At 44.6% G+C, this 26,766-nt stretch overlaps 3 protein-coding genes across 4 annotated transcripts; 1 reads left to right on the top strand and 2 right to left on the bottom strand.

Moving 5' to 3' along the window:
• The first annotated feature begins 536 nt into the window (after nt 1-536).
• Nucleotides 537-5,196, top strand: LOC123128247 (uncharacterized). Its single transcript, XM_044548208.1, has 5 exons — nt 537-941; nt 2,940-3,025; nt 3,147-3,452; nt 3,583-3,669; nt 4,440-5,196. Exons 1-5 carry the CDS (start codon nt 636-638, stop codon nt 4,852-4,854), a joined length of 1,200 nt encoding a protein of 399 aa, XP_044404143.1. The 5' UTR covers nt 537-635; the 3' UTR covers nt 4,855-5,196.
• Nucleotides 5,197-6,027: 831 nt separating this feature from the next.
• On the bottom strand, nt 6,028-11,501 carry LOC123128246 (26S rRNA (cytosine-C(5))-methyltransferase NOP2B). The gene is made up of 17 exons (XM_044548207.1): nt 11,084-11,501; nt 10,727-10,890; nt 10,556-10,619; nt 10,047-10,180; nt 9,780-9,863; nt 9,574-9,648; nt 9,419-9,490; nt 9,254-9,327; nt 9,003-9,055; nt 8,771-8,880; nt 8,401-8,469; nt 8,194-8,268; nt 7,622-7,714; nt 7,472-7,551; nt 7,295-7,394; nt 6,351-7,018; nt 6,028-6,266 (listed from the first exon to the last, which is right to left on the bottom strand). Exons 1-17 carry the CDS (start codon nt 11,448-11,450, stop codon nt 6,227-6,229), a joined length of 2,322 nt encoding a protein of 773 aa, XP_044404142.1. The 5' UTR covers nt 11,451-11,501; the 3' UTR covers nt 6,028-6,226.
• Nucleotides 11,502-13,049: 1,548 nt separating this feature from the next.
• LOC123128249 (nucleotide-sugar uncharacterized transporter 2) lies at nt 13,050-16,076 on the bottom strand. 2 transcript variants are annotated; one of them, XM_044548209.1, is made up of 7 exons: nt 15,569-16,076; nt 14,743-14,894; nt 14,430-14,638; nt 14,259-14,352; nt 13,838-14,004; nt 13,593-13,763; nt 13,050-13,493 (listed from the first exon to the last, which is right to left on the bottom strand). In XM_044548209.1, the coding sequence occupies exons 1-7, from the start codon at nt 15,702-15,704 to the stop codon at nt 13,223-13,225; spliced, it is 1,200 nt and encodes a 399-aa protein (XP_044404144.1). In that variant the 5' UTR covers nt 15,705-16,076; the 3' UTR covers nt 13,050-13,222. The 2 variants fall into 2 exon arrangements, with proteins under 2 accessions (XP_044404144.1, XP_044404145.1); XM_044548210.1 differs by lacking the exon at nt 15,569-16,076 and adding an exon at nt 15,246-15,498.
• Nucleotides 16,077-26,766: the final 10,690 nt, after the last annotated feature.

Below are 26,766 nucleotides of genomic sequence, written 5' to 3'. Positions count from 1 at the left end.
ATGAACAAAAGACGAACAAAAACGTCGTCCCTTTGGGTCGCCCTGTTGGATTTGCGTACTATGGGTGGGTGTAGATCTCTCAACGCTACGCATCCTAGCTTGTTGAAACGAGCATAGGAAAATATTGGTAACTGCGATCACTTCGTGCTCACTTTCTCCTGATCGGTGTCTACTCATTAAAATAACCTACAACCCCCCTCCCCCAAAATGGCCAGATCTACAGCGTATTCGCCAAGAAAAACCAATTAAAACTGTCATCCTCGAAAGGAAACTAGCCTCGCTCGCTGACGGGTGTGCCCCACTCGCAAACACTAGTGGCGAAACAGCACTTGCAAGGGTGAAGACGGAACTCCAGCTGTCTAGCTGACCGCTACCTCCCTCTAGCGTGGGTCCCACGGCATCAAGCGACGAAACCCAAACCTCACTGACAGCCGGGCCCACGCAAAACGCTCGTCAGTGGGGCCTTCCTTTCCCCCTCCCGCAAGAACAGCCCGCCCCCAACCATAAAACCCGAGGCGCTTTCCATTTCCCCCAAACTCTCCAAGCAATTTCCATTTCAGCCGCTCCTCCCTCCCCAGCACGCCGCAGGCCGTCGGCGACTGCTGCAGCACCGCCTCCTCCCCCTCCTCCTCCCCATGGCCGACCCCTCCCACTCCTCCCCCGCCGCCGGGGACGCCCTCCTCCCGCCGCCGGCCTCGGACGCGCCGGAGGCGCCCCTCCCCGACGCGGCCGCCGATCTGGACAAGGAGTTCGGGTTCCAGCGCGAGGAGCTCCACACGGAGAAGCTCGCCGGGACGGTGGGCTTCCACGAGCGCCACGTGTTCCTCTGCTACAAGGGCCCCGAGGAGTGGCCGTCCCACCTCGAGGCCACCGAGTCCGACCGCCTCCCCCGCCTCCTCGCCGCCGCCATCAAGGCCCGCAAGCCCGACCTGAAGAAGAGCGTGAGCATCTCTTCTCCCTCCCCCTCTCGGTTCGCTTTGTGAGTGGCTGATTTGGTGCTGTGATGTGGTATCCGTATGCTTCTGGTATGCTAGTGTTGTTTTAGTATGTGGTTCTTCGCAGTGGAAACTGTTTGCTGGTTGCTCCGAGCTTACGATTTAGCTGACGACTAGTTTTCGACTTGCTCGAGTTACTGTACTATGTTATGTAGTTCGATTTGGTTGTCTGCATATGGTGGTGCTGGGTTCCTGCAGGAGATCGCGACCCTTAAATATTATAATCAGTCGATCCGATCAGTGTTGGGGGACGATGTAGTTCCAATTGCTTTTGCTTCAGTTTATTGTTTCTGATTGGGCAGTAGAATCTCGCTTAATTATGGTGGTCAGTGGTGTTGATATGCTTGCTATTTGGTGCCAATTATGTCTGTAGATTGGTCGGTGTCTCTGTACTTAATTTTGTTCGCACTTTGTTTTGGTGCTTCTTCACGCAAGATCTGGTCGCTTGGTGCTCTCCTTTAAGGTTATTGTTGTTTCAACTTTCAACGGGACATGTAAATAGTGCTCTTGGGGTTTGAACTGGTGTCGAATCCCCACATTCTAGCGTGTGTATATTGGCCATGCGTGTCGAATTCTGGTGGTGATTTGGTGTTTATATGTTTTGGACGTGTCTGGTATTGTTTGGGTATAATTGGATTACTCTACCAATTATTTGGCTCACACCGTCCAATTGCTGGATTCTCGCTCCATCCAATGGATTTTGCTCCATTTCCAGTGCTAATATAGTCGGTGGGTTCTCAGTTTATTTATGATGTACAGTTCCTTGACTCCTTGTAACTGTTTCATATGGTTTTCTGGTCCATCTGGCTCTGATAATATGGTTTTGTTTAAATCCACACACTATACTTTTTGGGGGGTTTGCTCACATCCTGTTATTCTATCTTTGAAGGGGTGGGGGATGTAGTTTGGTTCAAATCCAGGCTCTGTTTGTTCATGTTTAGATGTTTTTCTCATTATTTGATTATTGCGTCCTTTGCTTGCCGTCTGTATTGGTTAGCATTTATAATGCACCTTTGAACCTTTGAAATCATATGGTGGTATGTGCATTAATGTCTCTGTTCACCCTTTAGGACTAGGAGCTTGCTCCTTTTGTCTTCATCCACATAGTGCAGTACATGGGGTTGATATTATGAAACATTGAGCACGTGATCTACAGAGTATATGCTAGGGGACATTGATTGTGTGATATATAGAGTTGTTATTAATAGAACCAGAAAAGTACTGTGGGTTCCTTCTGTTTTTGTATAGATGTCCTTGCATGATTTGTTTGGTGCATTTGAGGGCAGAAGATCCTCTGCCTTGTTTCTCTGTGTGGGTCTTGGCCGTCTTGCTCCTTGGTAAAAGAGGATCTAAGCAACAGAAAAAAATGTAGTTACCCCATATGTTCCCTATGTTCACAATTATAAGATGTTCTAACTTTTTGTGAATCGGATGTATATAGACATGTTCTAATGTGTTTGTTCACTCATTTAAGTATGTATGTGGACCATATTGAAATATCCAAAACATCTTATATTTTGGAGCGGAGGGAGTAATTATATTGGTACATGGCAGTTACAATTCCTCTGAGGGTACTGTCACTGTTGAGCATTTTGCAGCTTCTGGCAATCTAGTGTTACTGCTCAGTGATATTAATCTTCCTAAGTTATGCCTTATGTTCTTTTCTTCATATTCACATCTAAATTCAAGCAAGTATTCTTTGATTGGTGTCATTATTATTAGTCTATTGTTGGAATTTGTCATATTATTTTTGTTAGTTCATGTTGCTTTCCTGCCTTTTTTTATTAGTTTTGTGATGTGCATGTGTGTCTGACCTGATAGCAATGTGATTTGTGCTTACAGACAATCCACCTTATAGTGTCTACTGTCTAGATAGATGAATAGACAAGACTTTCCCATGTGTTATTTTTTATTGGTAATGAGTGGTCTGTTCTACTTTCTCAGACCAAACTGACCATTTGTGAAGGAGAAGATGGCACTGAGTCATCTCTTGGAGACGTGTTGATCTTTCCTGATATGATCCGATACAGGTAGCTGAAAGCTGCAAAGAAATAAACATTCAGTCTTCCCATTTCTACTACTAGTATTTATTAGGTAGGAATACACAAGTCAACTGATTGTTTTCTTCAATACGTGGTGTAATCTTTGCAGAGGGCTGACCCACTTTGATGTTGACAACTTTGTTGAAGAAGTACTCGTGAAAGATACTGAATGGCTTCCTGGATCTCCTGAGGCTATAAGAGGTTCCTATGTTTTTGTCTGCTGCCATGGAAGCAGGGATAAAAGGTGTGGTGTTTGCGGTCCTGCTTTGATTACAAGGTTCAAGGAAGAGATTGAAGCAGAAGGTCTTGATGGTCACGTGGCTGTTAGTGCATGCTCACATGTGGGAGGTCATAAGTATGCAGGAAATGTCATCATATTCAGTCCAGATGCTAAGGGAGAAGTGACTGGTAATTGGTATGTACCAGGAACTATCATAAATCTACCTTCTTGTGCCCTAGGAATCTCAATACCTTCCTGTAGCGCTATCTGTTTTAATTTTACTTTGTCAAAACCCAGCCATTGCTTACTGTATTTGTAATTCTAGGTATGGTTATGTTGCCCCTGATGATGTGCCTGAGTTACTGCACAAACAAATTGGACAAAGAGGAGCGATTGTGGACCGTCTATGGAGGTATGCTTCCTCTTTTAATTAATCCATTCCATGTGTTGATTTTGACTAAAGAGGATATCTAGTTAGTGTTTCACCAATCATTTGTATCAGTGTTGTAGTGTCATGTCATTGAGTACTATTAGCATTTTCAGATCTGTGTCCTTTTCTCTTGCTGTTCTATCTGGACTTGGCCGTGCTTATACATCATAGATTCTGAGCCTAAATCAATAATCTGATAATATTATAAAAACTGCCTGGTGTGTGCTCTAGTACTTGTATGCCTATAGCACTGGTTAATCTATTTCGAAATGATTTGATTACTTCAAGTAGTCTAATCTTGATTTGAGGGAAGATACTGGGATGGAAGTCTGTCACTGATGCTTCTTTACTTGAGCATTATAGCAAAGTAAGACTACTGTGACTATAAGCATCTAGACAGCATGTTGTAGGTTGTTTGTACTGCCTGTGTAGTTTTCGTCAATTATGTTTAAGCACTCATTTGTACGACTTATTCTGTTCGTGTGATGCCATGTGAGGATACTGTGTTGTACTTTCAAATAACCTTGATTTGTTTATTTGCGGTGACTTCAGAAATTGAAAAATGACCTTTCTGTGGTCAATCTCATTGCAAGGAAACCAATAATAAAGGATATGCAATCTTGTTTTGCAAATGTTGTTTAAGCCCTGATATGTCTTGTTCATGTTTCATTGAACCTTTGCCCTATGTTTGCTCCACAGCCAAATACCCCTCTTTCAAGTGCGATTCTTACACATGCTATCCTGTTATACAGGGGTCAGTTGGGTATGTCTGAAGAGCAGCAGAAGCAAGCTCTGGAGCTTAGGCACATGACGAATGGTGTGGCTGGGGAAGAATCAAGCGCCAAAGAATCCCCTGAAGCAAATGGAACTGACAGTGCACCTGCAGGTGGATGCTGCCAGGGCAATGGAGGAGGCCTTAGCTGCTGCCAAAGTGATCTGCCAGAAGGAAAACAGGATGAGAGCATTCCAGCTGAGCAGAACCTCAGGATCTCCAAGACAGAGAGTGTCAAAGAAAGTGTTGCCGCCAGCAAGGGTCGCATGAAGATTTGCCGGATGCCCACCTGGTTCGAGACCTGGGATAGGTCCGACACCTACACCACTCTTGCTGTTGTTGGAGCTGCTGCAACGGTGTTCGTCGCTTTCAGGGCCTACAAGACCATGAACTGAAGCCTGCGAAGCAATCCTCAAAACAATGCCAGGTTTTGTGCACCAAGGAGAGTCTACCTCAAGTAATATACTACTTGTCCATAGTGGTAATGCTAGAACTTAAAAAGTAACTGATCTGGAGATGGCGACGAAAATCTGTTATGCGTAATGTCCTCATGTGAAACTCCTAGGTTTTAAAGTTTTTGACGCCTTGGCTATATGTGTTGTAGCAAGGCTATGGCCCTGGTGTTCTACATGACGATGTTATGCTCGGTTGGTTGGAATTTGGGATGTTCTGGAGCATGTGGGTTTTAAAGATGTGCATTTGAAAAATTGTGCATTTCTGGTATTTGCATTTTGGAAGCACAAAATCTCTCTCAAGCTGTATCTGCTACTTGCGGAATCAACTGCCCGATAAACTTCCTCTGCTAATTGTTGCATTTAGCAGCTCGATGTTATTTTATTTGATGTGCTTTCGAGATACCTGGTGGCTGTTAAAAAACATTGCATTGTAGATCCCTTGGCAAACACTAACATGACTAGCTATGGCATTGGTTCAAGACCCACCAATGGTCATCACAGATTGGGTCTAATCCTAAAGAACTCGAGTTCATCCAGTTTTGGAAGCTGTTTGATTATGTTGCGTCTAGAGGACCAAATTTGCGTCCGCCTTGGTCCACAGAAGCGTTAGGACTCTTCTGGATCGTGTGTGCAGCACAAATCCTGATCTATGCCTCTTAGACAAGGGCATAGTGAGAAATGAGCAATCTCTTCTTACCTTCAGACCAGACGTTGTTGTCCCAAAGTATATGATTACAAAGTTGTAGCTTACGCATGTATCACAGTTAAATTCATGTTTGGTACGTGCAAAAGAGACAAACACAGACGTTTCCAAATGTTAGAACAAGTGAAGAGCGTTGTAGGCGCCTCATCTATCTAAGCAAAAAAAAAACAAGAGCATTGCTCATGTATATCAATAGAACTTAAGCTACAGCCCACAAAGAACAATTCGGTCAAACACGGTGAAAGCCTTAGGTTGCCAATGCATCAATAGAACTTCAGCTACAGCCACACACAATGATCCGATCAAACACGGTAGGTTGCCCAGAACAACATTTAGTAATAGGAGCCTCGGTGTCCATGACGACTTCACTGAGAAAAACTAGAATAGACTGGTCACACTCTCTAAACACAGAAAATAAAATATCAGTGATTAGATTACACAATCACTTCCAGCGTACAACAAAATTTTGCTTCACCACAAACTTGTACCGTAGACCAAAATTGAGTGTACAGTCGTTCCTTTTACATTTCTTCATACATAGCACATCAATGTTTCACTTTAAATCTCCTCTTCTAAGGCTAATGTGGCTCTCTCTTGAACCATCAATTCTTATACCTTCGTCCTCTTCTCCGACTTCTGTTTTGCCTCCCTGTCAATAGTAAAATTGTTGATCAAGAATAATCACACAAAGCAAGAGAAAAAACGGGCAATAGGCCAAAGATAAGCTTCTCACCAGTCCCGCCTCAGCTTGAATTGCCATTTCCTTTTCCTCTTCTTGCTTCCTTCATTGGACACCGGTTTCTTCTCTTTGGTCCCTGAGGTGCTCTTGGAACCAGACTTCTTAATTTTATCAGACACATGCTTCTTTTTGTGGCTGGTCTGCTCTGTTTGTTCCTCGGGCACATCTTTCTTCTCTCCATTTATTCCAGCACTTTTAGGTCCACTACTTCTCTTCGCACCCTTGTGGCTCTTGACCTCCTCTGTTTGCTCACTGGGTGTTTCTTTCTCATCTACATCCATTCCAGCATTTTTAGGGCCTTTACTTTTCTTGGAACCCTTCTGACTCTTGACATGCTCTGTTTGTTCATCGCGTGTTCCTTTCTTATCTCCGTTCATTTCAGCACTTTTAGGGCCACTACTTTTCTTCACTCCTTTGTTGCTCTTGGGGTGCTTTGCTGGTCTTTCAGGTGCCTGGCTCTGGTCCCCCTCCCCTTCAGGGATACTTGCTTGTTCATTTTTCTTCTTTCCCTGTTTATGATTCTTCGACTTGGTGGATTGCCCATCAGGAACATCTTTCTCATCTTCCTCATCCTGGTTTGGGTCAACAACGCCCTCCGCTGCTTCTTCGGGCTCTTTAGATGACTCGGACGAGGCTGGAATTGTGTTGCTCATCTTCTTCAGCTGTATGAAATGAAATACCCCATCAGATTTTATTTTATATTTTGCAGTTTTACTTTTATAGAATCAACTATACGTGATAACTTAAATACATTCTAAACAGTCCAATGTGTAAATGAGATCATCAAACTATTTGCCAACAGAAGTTAGATTTTCACATAAAGTTCCTGGATGAAAATTCATGCTATGAAAGATAAGACACCTCAAGAAGCTAACATGTGATCATATGGTTCAGTTATCGTCACTCCTGGTAAATAATCCAAACATCATAAAATGTACCTTGGCTACGAAAAAGCCATCCATGTTGTTGACATGAGGATAAAACCTCCTTGTTTTGTCTAAAGACGTATGGAAGCGATGCTCCCGGAACCGGATGAATCTGTACGATAATAAACAGGGAAACATAAGTAAAGTACCAGATCTTAAAAGAGGAAGGCGGTAGTAAGATTAACATACCCTGGGCGTCCAAAATCTAATCCACAAGGAACAACCTTTACATCTCTCTTTTTAAGGGCATAGTCGATGACTGCTTCATTCTACACAAAGTTGGAGGGTTCAGTTACTGAAGTTCAATCATTATCCAGCAAACAAGAAAAATGTACTTACTTCTGGAATCATCATCGAACAAGTAGAGTAAACAATGTAACCACCAGTTTTGGAGTTGGCGTCAACCAAATCAATAGCAGCCAGAAGCAATTGCTGCAAAACAAGTTTATCAGCTTCTCGGAGTTGGTATGCTAAAAAATAAGGTAATTGAGGCTCATACTGCGAATATAGTTTAACCATACTATATCATGAGCCTAAGAACTTCTAATGGAAACCGTAAAGTTGAAAGGTTTAAATTATAATAAGACATAACTTTGAAAATACTCCCTCCGTAAAGAAACATAAGAGCGTTTAGATCTAAACACTCTTATATTTCTTTACGGAGGGAGTAATAGCTAAGCAGATAAGTAGAACATAACAATATATGATACTTACTTACACGACAACTTTACAAGAGATAAGAGACACAGCGATACTAATTGCTTCAAAACCAACTAAAAAATAAATTCATGTGGAGGTGAGTAGATTTAATTTGGAGAATTACTGGGTTAATAACTGTCGTTAATTTTAAAGTGGGAATGGGTTTGAATTGGAGAACGTGTATTTATTTTTGAATTGTGAATAAAATGTACCTTTTGTACGAAAGCACAATTCCTGATGTCATCGATGTCCTTAGATGTTTTTATTTGTGCATCCTTCCAAACGGTCTGCAGAAACAGAGTGAGATTGACTATCAGATGAAATAGGCAAGACAATGTATAATGAGTACATATCAGATGAAATAGCCAAGACGATGTATAATGAGTACAGAAGAATAATATGAATTGGATTATACTAACTCCGGTGCCTGTGCAGGGCGCATCCAACAGTACTCTGTCAACTGAGTTCATTCCAAGTACTTTGGGGAGCTGAAATAAATTGGATCATAAAATAATTGATGTCAATTGAGCACACGATGCAATAAACTGAAGTGTCTGACAATTACTAGGATTCCAAATTCATTTTCTTATGATTGAAATGGACCAGATAATATTAGCTTGGCATTGAAATGCCTTCATACTAAAAGTTCTCTACAAAGCATTATGTTATATTGGTAATGATTTATTATGCTAACTTGTTGCATACAATTAGTTGACTATCCTTTGGTTCTTTGGCCTAAAGAATGCTCTGTGCCCCTGAGAACATACAATGGTCGTATTTTCTGCTTACCTCTTTACCGTCATAATTACAAACTATGGTATTTGTCACACCCAGGCGATGTATGTTGCCCAACAGTCCATGCAACCTTTTCTCGTTAAGCTCATTTGCATAGATTATTCCTGCAAGGCAGGAAGAAAAATACAGGATAATTATATCATTCAACAGCTACTAAAAAGAAAGAACAGGCACTTTGAAGGAAGGACCACATAGTCAAAAGGCAAAACAGGCATAATGAACTAACCAGTATTTTTCATCAGAGCTCCAATGTATGTGGTCTTGCCACCTGGGGCAGCTCTGGAACCAAGAAGAAAATCAGTTTCTATCTTTGGAAGTACTGACATGAATAATTCGTTAAAGGTTAATATCAAATGCAGAAGCAAGCATGTGACACAATAGGATAGCATATGAAGGCTTACATACATGCAAACACAGTTATAAACTAGTTCAAATGAATTATTGCAAAAGGATTATGAGAGTGGGGGGAAATCTTACGCCATATCAACTATTCGCTCCTTCTCCTGTGGAGCAAGAGCCATCACTGGCAAAAAGGAACTCGCGCCTTGTTTCTGTAATCACAGTATTAAAAGATAAGATGAATTGCTGGTAGATGGATAGTGAGGAAAACAATCTAACGAATAATAGGGGAGAGGAAGATACCATGTAATGTCCTGCCATATATTCAACAGTGGCGCCAGACGAAACAGTGGAGTCGTACACAACTAATCCTACCTGAAATTGTCCAAACCACAAGGCTTGCTTTAATATTCCATATTATTTAGTTGTAAAAGAAAATAAGTTGAAAGAAAGCAAACCTTTGACCATTTTCCAATCGGATCCAGATTAAACCCTCTAGGAATAAGAGCAGCAGCAAGATCCCTCCTACGGGTCTGCAAACCCACAAAGATAAGAGAGAGACATACTTAATGAAGCAGTGATAAATCTACAGTTAGAGACTAACAGCTATAGAATCTTTGGTGACATACACATACATCAAGAAATTGAGCTAATATGTTATTACCTTTAGTGTATTTGTACGCAAGCACTCAGGGGGTCTTTTTTCAAATGATTCAAGTAGCTCAACAACCTCAACAGCTGGGAACATCTGCAATGTAGCACACAGAATGTTCACAACAACAGCAGCTAAATCATTATAAAAATTAATAATCGTGCCAGACAGACAATTTGCAACTACTAATATCAGACAGCTGGATCACCACAACTCAAACTGAAAGAAATACTGGTAGCGGATATATCAGACAATCACTGGCTGGGATAGGCAGCTTACCTCAACAAATGCTTCAATGAGAAATTCATTGTATCCATAGTACGCCATCACGTCCGTCTTGAACTGATCAACATAATCTTTTCTGGCAACATTTTCTTGCCTCAGCTTGCTAAAGTTTGAGAGTACCCGTACAACTAGACAGGAAACCAACAAATAGACAGAGAAACCAAGCTCAGAAAGGTCTATAGATTGAAGTGGATCAAACACAGAAAATCAATTCAATGTATACTGAATGGTATTCCTGATCATAGCAATCTGCTAAGGGAAAAAAATAGAAAATCAGTAGATTGCATATGGTCTCTATGCACTCCTCTTGTTACAATCTGACTTTGCAATTTTATACGAGCTAAGAAATGCACCTCAATTACAAAAGCATGAATCAATTTTGCGCCAACACCATTTCAGCTTTATCTATCTACCTATCTTTGAAGGTTTCTGAACTTTAATAAATACTCCCTCTGTACTTGTATTTCTTTACGGAGGGAGTACAAGATATTGGATAAACTTACTTTCCGAGATCCTCCTTTTAAGATTTGGAAGGTTAGGTGGTCCAAGTGCCTCTTCTTCCAACTCCTGCAGATTTTAAATTATAAACCATGGTAAGTCCATGCAGCCTACAATGTGCAGCACATAAACAATACTGAGAAAGAAAAAATGTGAACAGAAGAAGGAAAAGCAACCTCCTTGGTGGGCAACCGGAATTCATCAGATTCTGATCTTATGTTGAGTGCAAGGTCCGCAGCTGCATCTTCTTCAATCTGCTCCTTCTGTCGATCAAGAGCTGCTGACTTTGCCTCGAGGTCATCAGACCCATCTGATTCCTCTCCAGAGTCGCCCCCCTCGTCTAAGAAACACAACAAAGCCCATCAATTTCGATTCCCTGGATAGAAAACACAGCACTGATTTGCATAGCCGTGCACTGAACTAGCGGCCATGAACTCTACAATGGGATGGCTTGATGGAGAAAACTGAAGCTGCTGAAGCTAATTCCACTCAATACTAGTACGCTTCTACTCGTCAAGCAATCGAAGAGTTACCACTGTCGTCGTCACTGCCGGCAAGGAAGTCGCCGGCGAGGGGGTCGTCGTCCTCTTCTTCTTCGTCGTCGTCGTCCTCCTCCTCCTCCTCCTCGTCGTCCTCCTCTTCCTCGCTGCTACCGGCGTCCGAGCCAGAGAGCTCATCGGCGTCGGAGTCGGAGGGGGCGTCGACGTCTGAATCCTCCTCCTCCTCCTCGTGGAGCGGCTGCTGCTCCGCCTCGGAGTCGTCGTCGGAGGAGGGCTCGGGAAGCTTCTGCTTCTTCGGCGCCGCGCTCTTGGCCGCCCTCGAGGGAACCTTGACCACCTTCTTGGCCGCGGGCGGTGCGGGAGGCGCCGCCGGCCTGCGCTGCGCGACCTTCCGGGCCATGGGGTGGGGGGAACGGGAGGGACGGGAGGGACGGTAGGGGGTGGCTGGCGAAAACCTAAAACCCTAAGCGAGAGAAGACACGCTGGTTTTAACACGGGCCTGGTCGTGGGCGCTGCCCCGGTTAGGCAGGCTTGAGATAACAGGCCGGTCAGACAGGCTTTTCAAAGGGCCCATCTTTCTACGGCGCGATGGACACGACCAGAGAGCCGCGCGTCTCCTTCTGGATGGCGACACTTTATTTTCTTTTTCTCTATACATATATCTCTAGTGTAAAAAACGCGCATGTTGTAAAAGAAATGTTCGTGAAATATAAAATGCGTTAGTGAAATTTATTAAAAAATCATGCAGTTAAAAAAATGTACATACAGTGTAAAAAAATGTTAACGCAACTTTTAGAAAAATGTTAATGTAATTTAAAAAATGCATTTAAAAATGCTCACGTGTTTCAAACAACTGTTCGTGATATTCAAAAATTATTTTTATAAAATGTAAAAGAAAGTTTGCACAATTCAAGAAAAAATTTCATGTATTTTTACTCTTTTAAATTTTGGTCATTTCTAGCCAACCTCCCAAACTTAGCGGAGTAAAAAAATATTATCAAATTTCATTTTATTTTGGGCCACCGAAATAAACTTCTCTCTTGTATTACTTTATTAAACGACATCATGGTTAAATACTTCACCGATTCTTCGCTAAGAGAATTGATCCAGAGAAAACTACAAGAACAATTAGATACTTTTGTTGCCTTTTCTCTGTTGGCTTCTTGAGCTTGCACATTTCGTTCTTCTCCGCCTCCACATAATTGGACATTGTGTCATCTCTCGTCTCAACTATAACAAATAGTGCACGAATATCTAGCAATTTTCTCCCTAACAATTGATCAATGTACCCTTCTTTCCAATACAAAAATTTGCATCCTTCCTACACACAACTTAGAGCAAACAATAAGTTCCAACTGCGAGGAATTCGAAGAAAGACATAAAAATAGCCACTCATCTCGTCCTTTTCGCACTTGAAGAACACTCATTCGAGATGTTTTGGCGTGCTCAAAACTCGACGCAGCACCAAACACGGGCAGTGGTCACACTTGAGGACCGACAATGATGAGCAGACAAACCGCTGGGCTAGTGCTGAGCCCAGCCGACAGATGGACGTGGTTGTGCCATTGATCAGTTTGTCGGGTGAGATTCGAGCGTCGAAAGGAGGATGACAAACCGAGATGCGGCACAGAGTGGTTGAGGCGGTTGCGCGGTTCAGTCCCTGTCAAATCCATCCAAAACGTGACAACGTTGGAGGTCTGGCTGCGTTGAATCCGGCGTCGGCGACAAGGGTCGTATATCTGTCGATTTAAGCGACATCGGTGGCGCATGGTGGGCGGCGAAAGCAAGAAGTGAGGCGCCGGAGTAGATGCGGCGCGGGGTGGGGTGGGTCCGACCGAGGGGAGAAGGGGCAATTTTTACTCGGGAAGGTGGTCGGACGAGAAAATATAGGATTCCGTGGTGTTGAGGAGTATGATTTTTTTTTTCTCCTCGAGCCATTATACAAGTCCGGCTAGGTGCCAGTTAGAGGAGTAAACTGAAAAATTTACTCCTCTAACCATTTTTGGATCAGCTAAAGCTGCACTAAGAAAGCTTCAAGTGTAAAATCATTGAGAAGTCACCTAGCAAAAGGGAAAAGGAAAGTTCTTCTATGTACAACAGATGAAGTGAGAGTCTACCACGAGGTTTACAACACAACCGGCCACCAAAGTCACCCCAAGCAAAACTCCCAACTCACACGGAGTCCTCGTAGTCCGAGCTGCCCCCATCGCCGGCGGGCTTGCCCAGGAAGGAATTCGATCTGGACGGCGGCTTCTTGCCGCTGGGCGCCGCCGTCTCCTTCTTGAGGCCCAGGTAGGTGTAGAAGGACATGCCGCCGAGGGCCACGACGGCGCCGCAGATGCTGGTGACCCCGGGGTCGGAGCGGAAGATGAGGTAGCCGGAGAGCATGATGACGATGGTCTTGAACTGCCCCAGCACCACGTGCGACAGTGCCGAGGTCGCGCTGCAATGCACGCCACAAACAAATCAACACGGAGTCAATTAGCAGCATGAAATTTCAGAAGGAAGAATGTTCTTGTGAAGAGAGGAACCATGGTCTCACCCAAGTGCCAAAGCGCCGGACCACTGGAGGAGGAAGCCGAACAGAGCAGAGATGACAATGGCGCAGCTGTTTCTGAAATTCCAGTTGAACAGCAGCAGGCCCGGCGGATCCAGCAGAGGCATCAGCGCCAGCAAGAAGAATATGGTGACGGGGGTCGTCTTCCACATCAGCCTGGTTGATCGAACAATCCGTGTCACTTAACCGAAAAACAATGCGCGGATCGAAATGCAGAGCTTGGAACTTACGCGAGGGCGGTCCAGTTTCCGGACTGCTGCAGATTCGACCACAGGATCTTGTTTACCGCGCTAGGGACGATCCATGCCAGTGCTACGCAGGCGCCGAAGAAGTTGAACTCTAGGTCCGTGACTGTGGCCACAGCCACTCCGATTGACACCGTTGCCAGTGTGATAACCTGTAAATGTTGAACAGGATTTCCAGTTAAAACCAACTGAATAAATTTGACAGCGTAACAGGTTTGCACTATCAACAACAAACAAACACATGCACACATATGGCATGAGTGGTAGTCCGGTGGAGAGACGACAAGACATGTATTTAGAGCACAATTTGTTGGGCTTTCTTCCTCTGAAGAAATATGACAACAGTTGTGTTCAACGTACAGGAAAGACATGTGCAGCTCATCAGTAACTATGGAGGTAAACCTACCTTCTGACAGGAAACCTTCTTCTTAAAAAGCATGAACTCCGCCGCGACGATCGTCGGAGTCACGGCAATCTTAGCCATTTGGTAGAAACCTACACTGAATGGCAAAGATACTGAGAAACACATGGAGCAACATCACTGAACATATGTAAGTCTAGACAGAATCCGGTTTACCTATTGTGTTTCAAGCTCACGTTCGCGAGCCCGGTGGAGAGAGACATCACGGCGCCCAGAGCGAACAGAGAGGAGAAGGGCGTCGACTTGGAAGGCGGCGCAACCGGCAGCAGGGACAGCGCCTTGAGGATCGCCATGAGAACCAGCGCGACCGCGTAGTGGATCAGCGACAGCGCGATCGGGTACTTGAACCCGACACTCCCCATCACCTACAAGACGATTCATCCGTGAGTAAATGAAATCTTGCTACGAACTCGTACGTGGACTAACGAAGGCGGCATATGTAGGTGGATGATGTGGGGATTGTACGTACCATTTTGTTGGCCACGATGATCCCAACGGCGACGGCGAAGTTGAAGGTGAGCGCGACGGACGGGCCGCAGAACCGCTGCTGCTGGCGCTTGGCCCCCTCCGAGCTGTGCATCTCGTTGTACAGGGAGCTCCGCAGCTCCTCCAGCGCCCGACCTGTATGCATGACGACGGGGCGACATTAAGTCAGTGGATGTAAACTGGATCAGGTTTTTCACACGTTGATTTCCAGAGCAACTCCACAGGATTTCGTGAGAGATTGAGTGCAGCAGGAGCATGTGCAGATACTGGGGCACCATGGTGGACACCAACCATGGTGAGATCATATCTATTTTGTGGAATCCATTGGGGAGGAATGCTAGGGCTAAAGAACACAATAATACACTAAACTAGCTACGCAGAGTAATGGCACCACGGATGAAATTAACTTGCTAATCTCACTGAAGCAGAAATTGCTAAGTAAAGATTTCAGAGGTACGTGAAGAAAGGGATAAGAAAGCGTCACACTTTGGCGATGATGCCCTGGAGCCCCGCACCGGAAAAGGATCCAAACGGAGCGGGCATGCCGAGCAACAAGCAGCCAGCAACGGCCTTGCCGTTCCCAGGGAAATGGCGCCCAACAAACCGCGAAAGGGCGCAGCTATCGTGCCGTTCCCCCGCACCAAAATCTGCCGAAATTTCGCAACAAAACGGGAGCAGTTCTCCTCGGCCTGGAGAATCTCCCTGACCTGACTTCTGGTTCTGGACCAAAAAAACTGGCACGAACGGAACAGAAGAGCAACCGCGCATGCAGATAAAGGGGGGAGGAGGAAGAGGGCGACGGTACCGACCGGTCTCGCCGGCGTCGCTGTCCTTGCGCTTGATGAAGCGCCGGCCGCCGCCAGCCAGGACGGCCTCCCAGACGCCCATGGCCGTGACGGCGGCCACCTCCGACGCGTCGACCCGCCACCACCGCAGCTTCATCATGCCGCTCTCGCTCGCTCGCTCGCTCACTCCCGGGCAAGGCAAGGAGGCAGAGGAGTTAACGACGACAAGGGCAGCATGGATTCAATGAGTGGCCGGTGGGCGGTGCTCGTGGTGCCGGGCTATTTCGGGGCCGACGCTCGTTTTAGGAGGGCGGACACGGGCGGGGGGGAGGGTACCACTGCGGGGCAGGCAGCGGCCTGGGCGAATGTGGTGGTGGTGGTGGTGGTGGCCGGTGGCTGGTGGTGAGTGGCGATGAATTGAAGCTGGCGCGAGCCGCGAGTGGGGGGAGAGGACGGACGGGGCGAGTTAGTGGTGGCGTCGTCGTGGGCAGTACCTACGTACGTGAGGTGGTTGGTTTCTTGGCCTGCTCGTGCTGCCGCTTTCCGAGAGCAGGTTTTTGGTCTTGTTTTGGAGTGAGATTGACTTGGAAGATCGCCGGAGCTGTTGGGTTGTTCTGTTAGGCTGGCTTTTAATTTTGTACCGGAGATTAACCTTTTGCAGGGAGAGACCCTGTGGAAAAAGACCTTTTCGGTGTAGTATGCACGACGGTGAGGTAACTGCACCCGATGCTTGCACGTACTGCGCCACATTCATCTGTCGTCCGTCCGCGACAAGTGATGGATGGAGAAGCCAACCTCTCTACCCTAGGAGCCGTAGGAAGCGTTTTTCCTTTTGCGTAAAAGGATCCGGGTCTATTTTGAAAAGTTCATCAGTAGTAGCATCTTTAATATAAAAATCACACTAAGGTCCTTGGACCACCGAACGAATCACTACCGTCATTCAGCGGTGGAGGCAGGCCCCAGACAGCCCGGCCGGCTACTTGGGGTGTGAGCCCAATATCCCTTTGTTCACTATAGCGAAAGTCAGAAGGAATGAATTGCCGTGACTTATGCGTCAGGCCCTGCCTTCCATTTATACTCAGGCAGAGTACAAGATAGATACAATTCTGTTAGGATTTTATCTACAACAACCTAACTTGATCATTATCGATACAGCACACGAGCTGGTCCTAACAACCTATGGTTAGGTTATAGACTCGTTTAACATTCCCCCGCAATCTCAGCCGGTACAGAGGTTGAGATTGGAACGAAGTCGCTCGAGTGTCTGCTTGGTGAGAGGTTTAGTGAAGGCGTCGGCAACTTGATCTGCTGAGGAGACGAACCGAACGTCCAAAGCACCCATGGCAACCTTTTCTCGCACAAAATGAAAGTCCACCTCTATATGCTTTGTGCGTGCATAAAAAACTGGGTTCACAGTGAGATACGTCTCCCCGAGATTGTCACACCATAGTACAGGAGGTCGAGGCTGAGCTACCTGCAGCTCCTTCAGCAGAGACTGTAACCATGTAGTTTCAGCGGTGCCATTCGCCAGCGCCTTGTATTCAGCTTCAGTCGAGGAACGAGACACGGTTGGTTGCTTTCTGGCGCTCCAAGATATAAGATTTTGCCTGAGGAAGACCGCAAAGCCACCCGTGGAACGACGATCGTCGCTGCAACCGGCCCAATCCGCGTCAGTGAACACACTCATGAGGACTGATGGTGAGCACCGAATGGATAAACCGATGAATACTATTCCTCTAACAAAGCGAAGGATTCTTTTCACTGCTTCCCAATGTACATCAGTGGGACGTGACAAATACTGGCACACTTTGTTCACTGCAAACGACAGGTCTGGCCTTGTCAGTGTCAAGTATTGCAACGCGCCTACCGTGCTCTTGTACTTGAAGGCATCATTCTCATTCAGTGCTTGCCCAGACTCATGTGTGAGCTTCTCATGTGTACACATCGGCGTTGGAATTGGTCTACAATTCGCCATGTTTGAGCGTTCCAGTAGATCGAGTGCATACTTCTGCTGAACAAGGTTGATTCCCCCGGAATTGCGGATCACTTCAATGCCCAAGAAATAATTCAATGGACCAAGATCCTTAACAGGGAAGGTAGCAGAGAGCTGGCGAAGCAGGCATTCAACCGCCCTCGTGGAAGAGCCAACGATGACCATGTCGTCAACATACACCAGCATGTAAAGAGTGACACCATTTTCATGAAAGATGAACAACGAGGTGTCTGCTGCAGATGGCACAAAACCAAGTTGTTGAAGACGATCATGAAGCCGAGCATACCAAGCATGCGGTGACTGCTTCAACCCATACAACGCCTTCTGAAGCTTGCAAACATAGTTCGGATGGCTCGGATCTTGGAACCCCGGCGGCTGTTGCATGTATGCCTCCTCCTCAAGAATTCCATACAAAAATGTGTTGCTGATGTCCACTTGACGAAGCTGCTAGCCACGGGAAACAGCCAGGAAGAGCACCAAATGCACTGTAGCAGGCTTCACAACAGGAGAGAAAGTATTTGAATAATCGATGATGTACTGTTGAGTAAACCCACGAGCGACAAGGCGAGCCTTGAACTTGTCAAACGATCCATCAGATTTATGCTTGACTTTGAACACCCATTTGCACCCATTGATATTCTTGCCAGGCGGACGCGGAACCAATGTCCATGTGTGGTTGTGCTGGAGAGCAAAGTATTGGGCTTCCATGGCGGCGCGCCACTGGTGGTCGGCAAGCGCGTGTCGATAGGACCGTGGTTCAACATGAAAAGCGCGCCGCCGAGGATCGTAGCGCACAGTACCGTCCGTCGGCACCAGCTTCTTGACGATGTTGTCGCGAAGCCGCATCTGCATGCGATGTGGAGCTGCAGGAGCACCGGCCACAGGCGTTGGAACAGCCTGTAGCTCAGGAGACGCCATGGGAGTTGAGTCCTGTGTCGGCTCGTCAGCCGCATCCGGAGACGCAAGGGAGGCCGGACCAAAATCGAGGGAGCGACCAGAGGGCTCGGTTGGCGACGTATCGTCCTGACTCGACCCGCCTGCAGGTGGCTGAAGTGGAGTGCATGGCGAGGCTGATCTAGTGGCGGACGTCCCTCGGCTGGGGAAGAAAATCATGTACGACCAGGTCGCACATGCACAAACGGGAGATCCACCTCTCCATGCGACACGTGGCATACCGAATCTCAAAGCATCGTTCATCGTTTCCAAGTTTCAGCCCACCTTCCACGACTAGACAAAGCATCGTTCATCGTTTCCAAGTTTCAGCCCACCTTCCACGACCAGACAAACCATCGTCATCTCTACCCATCTCGCCGGCGACGGCACATAATTTGGCACAGCCCAACAACGGCAACGATTCGCCGGAGCAAGGAACACAAATGACAACCCGCCCATCGGATGTCCTCTGCGCACAACTCGCCGACGGGGAAAAGCATCAGGGGCGAAGCCGCGAGTTGCGCCGTCGCCGAGCATGGACGTTGCCGGCGGTGATGGAGCGCGCCGAGGTAGGGAGTTGCACCTGTCTTCGAGGAGCGCACCGGCGACGATGCGGCGAGCAGCCGAGGTGGATCACACCGGCGGCGGCTGGAGATGGACATCGAGTCTGATCTTTACAAATTGGGATTTGGCAAAGGAACTAATGGTTGCTTTGAGATTCGGTTTGCCACGTGTCGCATGGAGAGGTGGGTCTCCCGTTTGTGCATGTGCGACCTGGTCGTACATGATTTTCTTCCCTCGGCTGGCTGCAGGCGTTGCACGCGAGGGTGAAGACGAGACAAAGGGATCTGAACATGCACAAGAATCAATGCTAGACGAACCATCAGGAGGCAAAGGTTAAGTCATAATTCCGCATGTGGTCATTAGCAATAACTGGCTCGGAACAAGGAAAAATAGATGGTGGCGTGGGGAGGAGTGGTGGCGTGGGTGTTGTGCATGCAAAAGGAAAAACTTGCTCGTCGAAAACAACGTCACGATAAATGTAGATACGACCCGTCGAGCGATCTAAGCATTTATAGCCTTTGTGCATGAAGCTATACCCAAGAAATACACATTGGCGAGAACGGAATGCAAGCTTGTTATTGTTGTATGGACGCAAGTTTGGCCAGCATCCACGGCCGAAGGCACGGAGGAAAGTGTAATCAGGCTGTTCATTTAGGAGACGTTTGACTGGTGAAGAATTTTTCAGTGTACGAGTGGGCATGCGATTTATAAGATAACAGGCAGTCACAAATGCTTCGTCCCAGAATTTTACAGGGAGAAAAGAGTGTGCAAGGAGAGCAATGCCGGTTTCCACGATGTGGCGGTGCTTCCGTTCAGCGATGCCATTTTGTTGGGAAGTATGTGGACAAGTTACTCGATGGGTGATTCCCTCACGATGGAAATATTTAGAGAGACGACGGTACTCGCCACCCCAATCGGTCTGGACTATTTTAATCTTGGTGTTTAACATGCGTTCAACGTGCTTCTGAAAAGTGTAGAAAATTTGCTCTAGTTCAGATTTGCGTTTAAGAAGATATATCCAGGTGAAGCGACTATAATCATCAAGAAAACTCACATAATATTTAAAAAACCCAACCGAAGTGGTTGCTGGGCCCCATACATCAGAATGAATAAGTTTGAGAGGTGCATGGGTTACATGAGTAGAATCCCTAAAAGGCAACTGATGGACTTTAGCACGTTGACACGCACCACAGACACTAGATTCAACAGATGGTGCACAAGCAAATTCATTTAACCTAAGAACAGACTCGACGACACTTTTGCTGGGATGACCTAAGCATCGATGCCAAAGATCATGAGAAAGCTTCATGCTGGAGAGCGCTCGACGACTGGACACGGACGACCTGAGGCTTGGCACCGGGTAGAGACCGCCATGACATCTACCTTGAAGAAGAACTGCACTCGTTGCCCAGTCCTTAAGATAGAAACGATCAGGGTGAAATTCAGCAATAGCATCATTATCAGAGGTTAACTTGTGCACAGATAAAAAGATCTTTGCTAACATGTGGAACATGCAATATGTTGCGAAGATAGAGTGGGCGTGACGAGCCAGAAATAACAGATTGACCAATATGCGAAATAGACAAACCTGCACCATTGTCGACTTGCACTTGATCTTTGGCGTTGTAGCGCTCCTGGATGGTGAGCCTGTCGAGGTCGCGTATCAGATGATCGGTGGCACCCGAGTCCATGTACCAGCTCGGATACTGATACATCTCCAACATATCTATAATTTTTGATTGTTCCATGCTATTATATTATCAACCTTGGATGTTTTATATGCATTTATATGCTATTTTATATGATTTTTGGGGCTAACCTATTAACCTAGAGTCTAGTGTCAGTTTCTGTTTTTTTCCTTGTTTTTGAGTATCGCAGAAAAGGAAAACCAAACGGAGTCCAATAGACCTGAAACTTGATGGAGCTTATTTTTGGACCAGAAAAAGCCCACGGAGCATCAGAGCTGGACCAGAAGAGTCCCGGGCTCCCCACGAGGGCGGGGGGCACACCCACCCCCTGGGCGCGCCTCCCTGCCCCATGGACAGCCCGGAGACCCCCCCTGCCTTGTTCCCGACTCCAACACCTCTTATATAACCCAAAACTTCCAGAAAGAAACCTAGATCGGGAGTTCCGTCGCCAGAAGCCTCCGTAGCCACCGAAAACCAATCTATACCCGTTCCAGCACCCTGCCGGAGGGGGGAATCCCTCTCCGCTGGCCATCTTCATCATCCCGGCGCTCTCCATGATGATGAGGGAGTAGTTCACCCTCAGGGCTGAGGGTATGTACCAGTAGCTATGTGTTTGATCTCTCTCTCTCTCTCGTGTTCTTGAGGTGGTACGATCTTGATGTATTGCGAGCTTTGCTATTATAGTTGGATCTTATGATGTTTCTCCCCCTCTACTCTCTTGTGATGAATTGAGTTTTCCCTTTGAAGTTATCTTATCAGACCGAGTCTTTAAGGATTTGAGAACACTTGATGTATGTCTTGCATGTGCTTATCTGTGGTGACAATGGGATATCATGTGATCCACTTGATGTATGTTTTGGTGATCAACATGCGAGTTTCGTGACCTCGTAAACTTATGCATAGGGGTTGGCACACATTTTCATCTTGACTCTCCGGTAGAAACTTTGGGGCACTCTTTGAAGTTCTTTGTGTTGGTTGAATAGATGAATCTGAGATTGTGTGATGCATATCGTAAATCATACCCACGGATAATTGAGGTGACATTGGAGTATCTAGGTGACATTAGGGTTCTGGTTGATTTGCGTCTTAAGTGTTATTTTACTACAAACTCTAGGGTTGTTTGTGACACTTATAGGCATAGCCCAACGGATTGATCGGAAAGAATAACTTTGAGGTGGTTTCGTACCCTACAATAATCTCTTCGTTTGTTCTCCGCTATTAGTGACTTTGGAGTGACTCTTTGTTGCATGTTGAGGGATAGTTATATGATCCAATTATGTTATTATTGTTGAGAGAACTTGCACTAGTAAAAGTATGAACCCTAGGCCTTGTTTCCTAGCATTGCAATACCGTTTGTGCTCACTTTCACCACTTGCTACCTTGCTGTTTTTATATTTTCAGATTACAAAAACCATTATCTACTATCCATATCGCACTTGTATCACCATCTCTTCGCCGAACTAGTGCACCTATACAATTTACCATTGTATTAGGTGTGTTGGGGACACAAGAGACTCTTTGTTATTTGGTTGCAGGGTTGCTTGAGAGAGACCATCTTCATCCTACGCCTCCCACAGATTGATAAACCTTAGGTCATCCACTTGAGGGAAATTTTCTACTGTCCTACAAACCTCTGCACTTGGAGGCCCAACTACGTCTACAAGAAGAAGGTTGTGTAGTAGACATCAAGCTCTTTTCTGGCGCCGTTGCCGGGGAGGTTAGCGCTTGAAGGTATATCTTTAGATCTTGCAATCGAATCTTTTTTGTTTCTTGTTTTATCACTAGTTTAGTCTATAAAAGAAAACTACAAAAAAAATGGAATTAAGGTTGCCTCATATGCTTCATCTTTTTATTATCTTTCATGAAAATAAGGATTCCTATAATTGTTCCAAAGTGTTATAAGAAGAATGCATTAGCATGTTTGGCACTAAATCTTTGAATGATGAGCATGATTGCAATGTTATTAGTAGGAACTCTTTGAATATCCATAGTACTAATGATGATTGCACTAGTCATGATGAAAATGTCTCTTATAAGCATGTCAACTTTTGTGGAATACATAGAGCTTGCAAGCACACACCAAATAGGGAAGATAGATTTTGCAAGAGGCATAAGTATTTGGAAACTAAATGGTTGCAAGAAAGGCTAGATGATTGTGCTGAAAGATTTAATATTTATCACCATCCTTGTGAACTTTACAATGAACATGGTCATTTAAAGCTCCAATGCTATTTGTTTCATGATCAAATCGTGTCCAAAAATTGTGATAACTTGATTACCCTTGAGCATCATAAAGAGCTTAGTATTCTTTTGGGGTATGAAGAAATGAAATGTATAACTGAGGGTATTCCAAAATTTAATGTTGATAGATTTCTTGATTTTGATCTAGAAGAAATTTTTATGTATTGTGCGGTGAATTGCATTGAAAATCCTTATACTGCCAATTACATAAAGTCAAGAAAACAAATAGAAGATGAAGAGAATACTAATGAAAGGGAAGAGACTTCCCAATATTCTCCTATTATTTCTTATGATGAATCAGGGAACAATGAGGAGCCTTCTATTCAACCAACCTCATTAATAAGGAGCTCCAAAAGGAGGGATAAACCCATACTTAATGTGAAGAAGAAAAAGAAAAGACGGAGAAGTAAAGGTAAAGAGGTATCCCTCCCAAATGATGTTGCTCCTATTACTCATTATGATGATGGTAATTGTTATACTATTGGTGCTACCCATACTATCAATGATGAGAGTGATTATGCTTATGATATGAAAAGGGCCAAGCTTGAGGATGCTATGTTTAATGAAGATGACATGTTTGAGAATGTATTTGCTGCAATTAATGTTTGTACCAAGATTGGGGATGCTATGTTTAATGAAGATGATATTTTTAGTCTCCCAAGTTTTGATATGCAAATTTATTATGATGATAGCATGCCTCCTACTTATGATGATTATATTGATGAAAGTGGGTTTGGAAGAGTGTTAACTTTAGGAAGTAATGATCCCACTATTTTGGAGGATGTTGAATCTTATTTTGACAATTATGAAAGTGGATTTGGAGAGGTCATGACTTTATTTAGTAATGATTCCACTATCTTGGAAGAGGTTTCAATCGATTATGATGAGAACAAAGTTGCTACTTATGATAATTATTGTGATGATACTTATGCTATAAAAAGTAGTGATGATTATATTTATAAAACTTGTCATGATTATGATTACCCTTTTTCTGAACATTACTCTTTTAATGTGAAAACAATTTGTAGTATTCGAGTTTCTTATGATACTCCCACTATTCCGAATGAGAAGAATTTTGCTCATGTGGAGAGTAATAAAATTTCTATGCTTGTAGATCATGAAAAGAATACTTTAGGTGCTGGTTATATTGTTGAATTCATTCATGATGATACCTAAAATTACTATGAGGGAGGAACATATGCTTGTAGGAATTGCAATAATATCGAGTTTCCTCCCTATGTGCTTAAAGTTTTGAAGTTATGCTTGTTTTGCCCTCCTATGCTAGTTGATTATGGTTCCCACAAGTTGTTTGCTCACAAAATCCCTATGCATAGGAAGTGGGTTAGACTTAAATGTGCTAGTCATATTCTTCATGATGTTCTCTTTATGTTACAATTCTTATCTTTTATGTGAGCATAATTGAAATCATCATGCCTAGCTAGGGGAGTTAAACGATAGCGCTTGTTGGGAGGCAACCCAATTTTATTTATGTTCCTTGCTTTTTGATCCTGTTTAGTAATAATAATTCATCTAGCCTTTATTTATATGTGGTTTTATGTTTTAATTAGTGTTTGTGCCAAGTAGAACCTTTGGGAAGACTTGGGTGAAGTCTTTGCGATCTTGCTGTAAAAAACAGAAACTTTTGCGCTCACGAGATTAGCTGCCATTTTTTACTGGAGAGTGTGATTAGGTTTATTCTTTTTTAAGATGATTAATATACAAATTACTCAGTTCAGCAATTTATTTTAGAATTTTTGGCGTTCCAGAAGTATATGTTTGATCCAAATTACTACAGATTGTTCTGTTTTTGACAGATTCTGTTTTCTATGTGTTGTTTGCTTATTTTGATGAATCTATGAGTAGTATCGGAGGGTATGAACCATAGATGAGTTGGAATACATTAGATATTACACCAATATGAATTTAGGATGAGTTCACAATAGTACCTAAGTGGTGACTTATTTTCTTATACTAATAGAGCTTACGAGTTTTCTGTTAAGTTTTGTGTTGTGAAGTTTTCAAGTTTTGGGTAAAGATTTGATGGAATATGGAATAAGGAGTGGCAAGAGCCTAAGCTTGGGGATACCCAAGGCACCCCAAGGTAATATTCAAGGACAACCAAGAGCCTAAGCTTGGGGATGCCCCGGAAGGCATCCCCTCTTTCGTCTTCGTTCATCGGTAACTTTACTTGGAGCTATATTTGTATTCACCACATGATATGTGTTTTGCTTGGAGCATCGTTTTATTTTATTTTGTTTTGCTTGCTGTTTGAATAAAATACCAATATCTGAAATTCTTAGATGTTAGGGAGTCTTCACATAGTTGCATAATTATTCGACTACTCATTGAGCTTCACTTATATTTTTCGGAGTAGTTTGTCATTTGCTCTAGTGCTTCACTTATATCCTTTTAGAGCATGGCGGTGGTTTTATTTTGAAGAAATAGATGAACTCTCATGCTTAACTTATATTATTTTGAGAGTCTTTAGAACAGCATGGCAGTTTGCTTTGGTTATGAATCTAGTCCTAATATGATGGGCATCCAAGATGGGTATAATAAAAACTTTCATAAAAAGTGCATTGAATACTACGAGAAGTGATGACCCATAAGTATAGAGGATCTATCGTAGTCCTTTCGATAAGTAAGAGTGTCGAACCCAACCAGGAGCAGAAGGAAATGATAAGCGGTTTTCAGCAAGGTATTCTCTGCAAGCACTGAAATTATCGGTAACAGATAGTTTTGTGATAAGGTAATTGGTAACGAGTAGCAAGTAATAAAAGTAAATAAGGTGCAGCAAGATGGCGCAGTCCTTTTTGTAGCAAAGGACAAGCCTGGACAAACTCTTATATGTTGTAAAGCGCTCCCGAGGACACATGGGAATTATCGTCTAGCTAGTTTTCATCACGATCATATGATTCGCGTTAGGTACTTTGATAATCTAATATGTGGGTGGACCGGTGCTTGGGTACTGTCCTTACTTGGACAAGCATCCCACTTATGGTTAACCCCTATTGCAAGCATCCACAACTACAACAGAAGTATTAAGGTAAACCTAACCATAGCATGAAACATATGGATCCAAATCAACCCCTTACGAAGCAACGCATAAACTAGGGTTTAAGCTTATGTTACTCTAGCAACCCATCATCTACTTATTACTTCCCAATGCCTCCCTCTAGGCCCAAACAATGGTGAAGTGTCATGTAGTCGACGTTCACATGACACCACTAGAGGGATGACAACATACATCTCATCAAAATATCGAATGAATACCAAATTCACATGACTACTAGTAGCAAGACTTCTCCCATGTCCTCAGGAACAAACGTAACTACTCACAAAGCATATTCATGTTCATAATCAGAGGGGTATTAATATGCATAATGGATCTAAACATATGATCTTCCACCAAGTAAACCAACTAGCATCAACTACAAGGAGTAATCAACACTACTAGCAACCCACAGGTACCAATCTGAGGTTTGGATACAAAGATTGGATACCAGAGATGAACTAGGGTTTGAGATGAGATGGTGCTGGTGAAGATGTTGATGGAGATTGACCCCCTCCCAATGAGAGGATCGTTGGTGATGACGATGGTGATGATTTCCCCCTCTCGGAGGGAAGTTTCCCCGGCAGAACAGCTCCGCCAGAGCCCTAGATTGGTTTCGCCAAGGTTCCGCCTCGTGGCGGCAGAGTCTCATCTCGAAAGCTTGCTTATGAACTTTTTCTCGACGAAAGACTCCATACAGCAGAAGATGGGCATCGGAGGGCCACCAGGGGGGCCCATGAGGGAGGCGGCG

The sequence above is a fragment of the Triticum aestivum genome, chromosome 6A, assembly GCF_018294505.1.
Source record: "Triticum aestivum cultivar Chinese Spring chromosome 6A, IWGSC CS RefSeq v2.1, whole genome shotgun sequence".
Classification (NCBI taxonomy): domain Eukaryota; kingdom Viridiplantae; phylum Streptophyta; class Magnoliopsida; order Poales; family Poaceae; genus Triticum; species Triticum aestivum.
The sequence above is the reverse complement of the archived record's forward strand: the minus strand, read 5'-3'. Positions and strand labels throughout refer to the sequence as shown.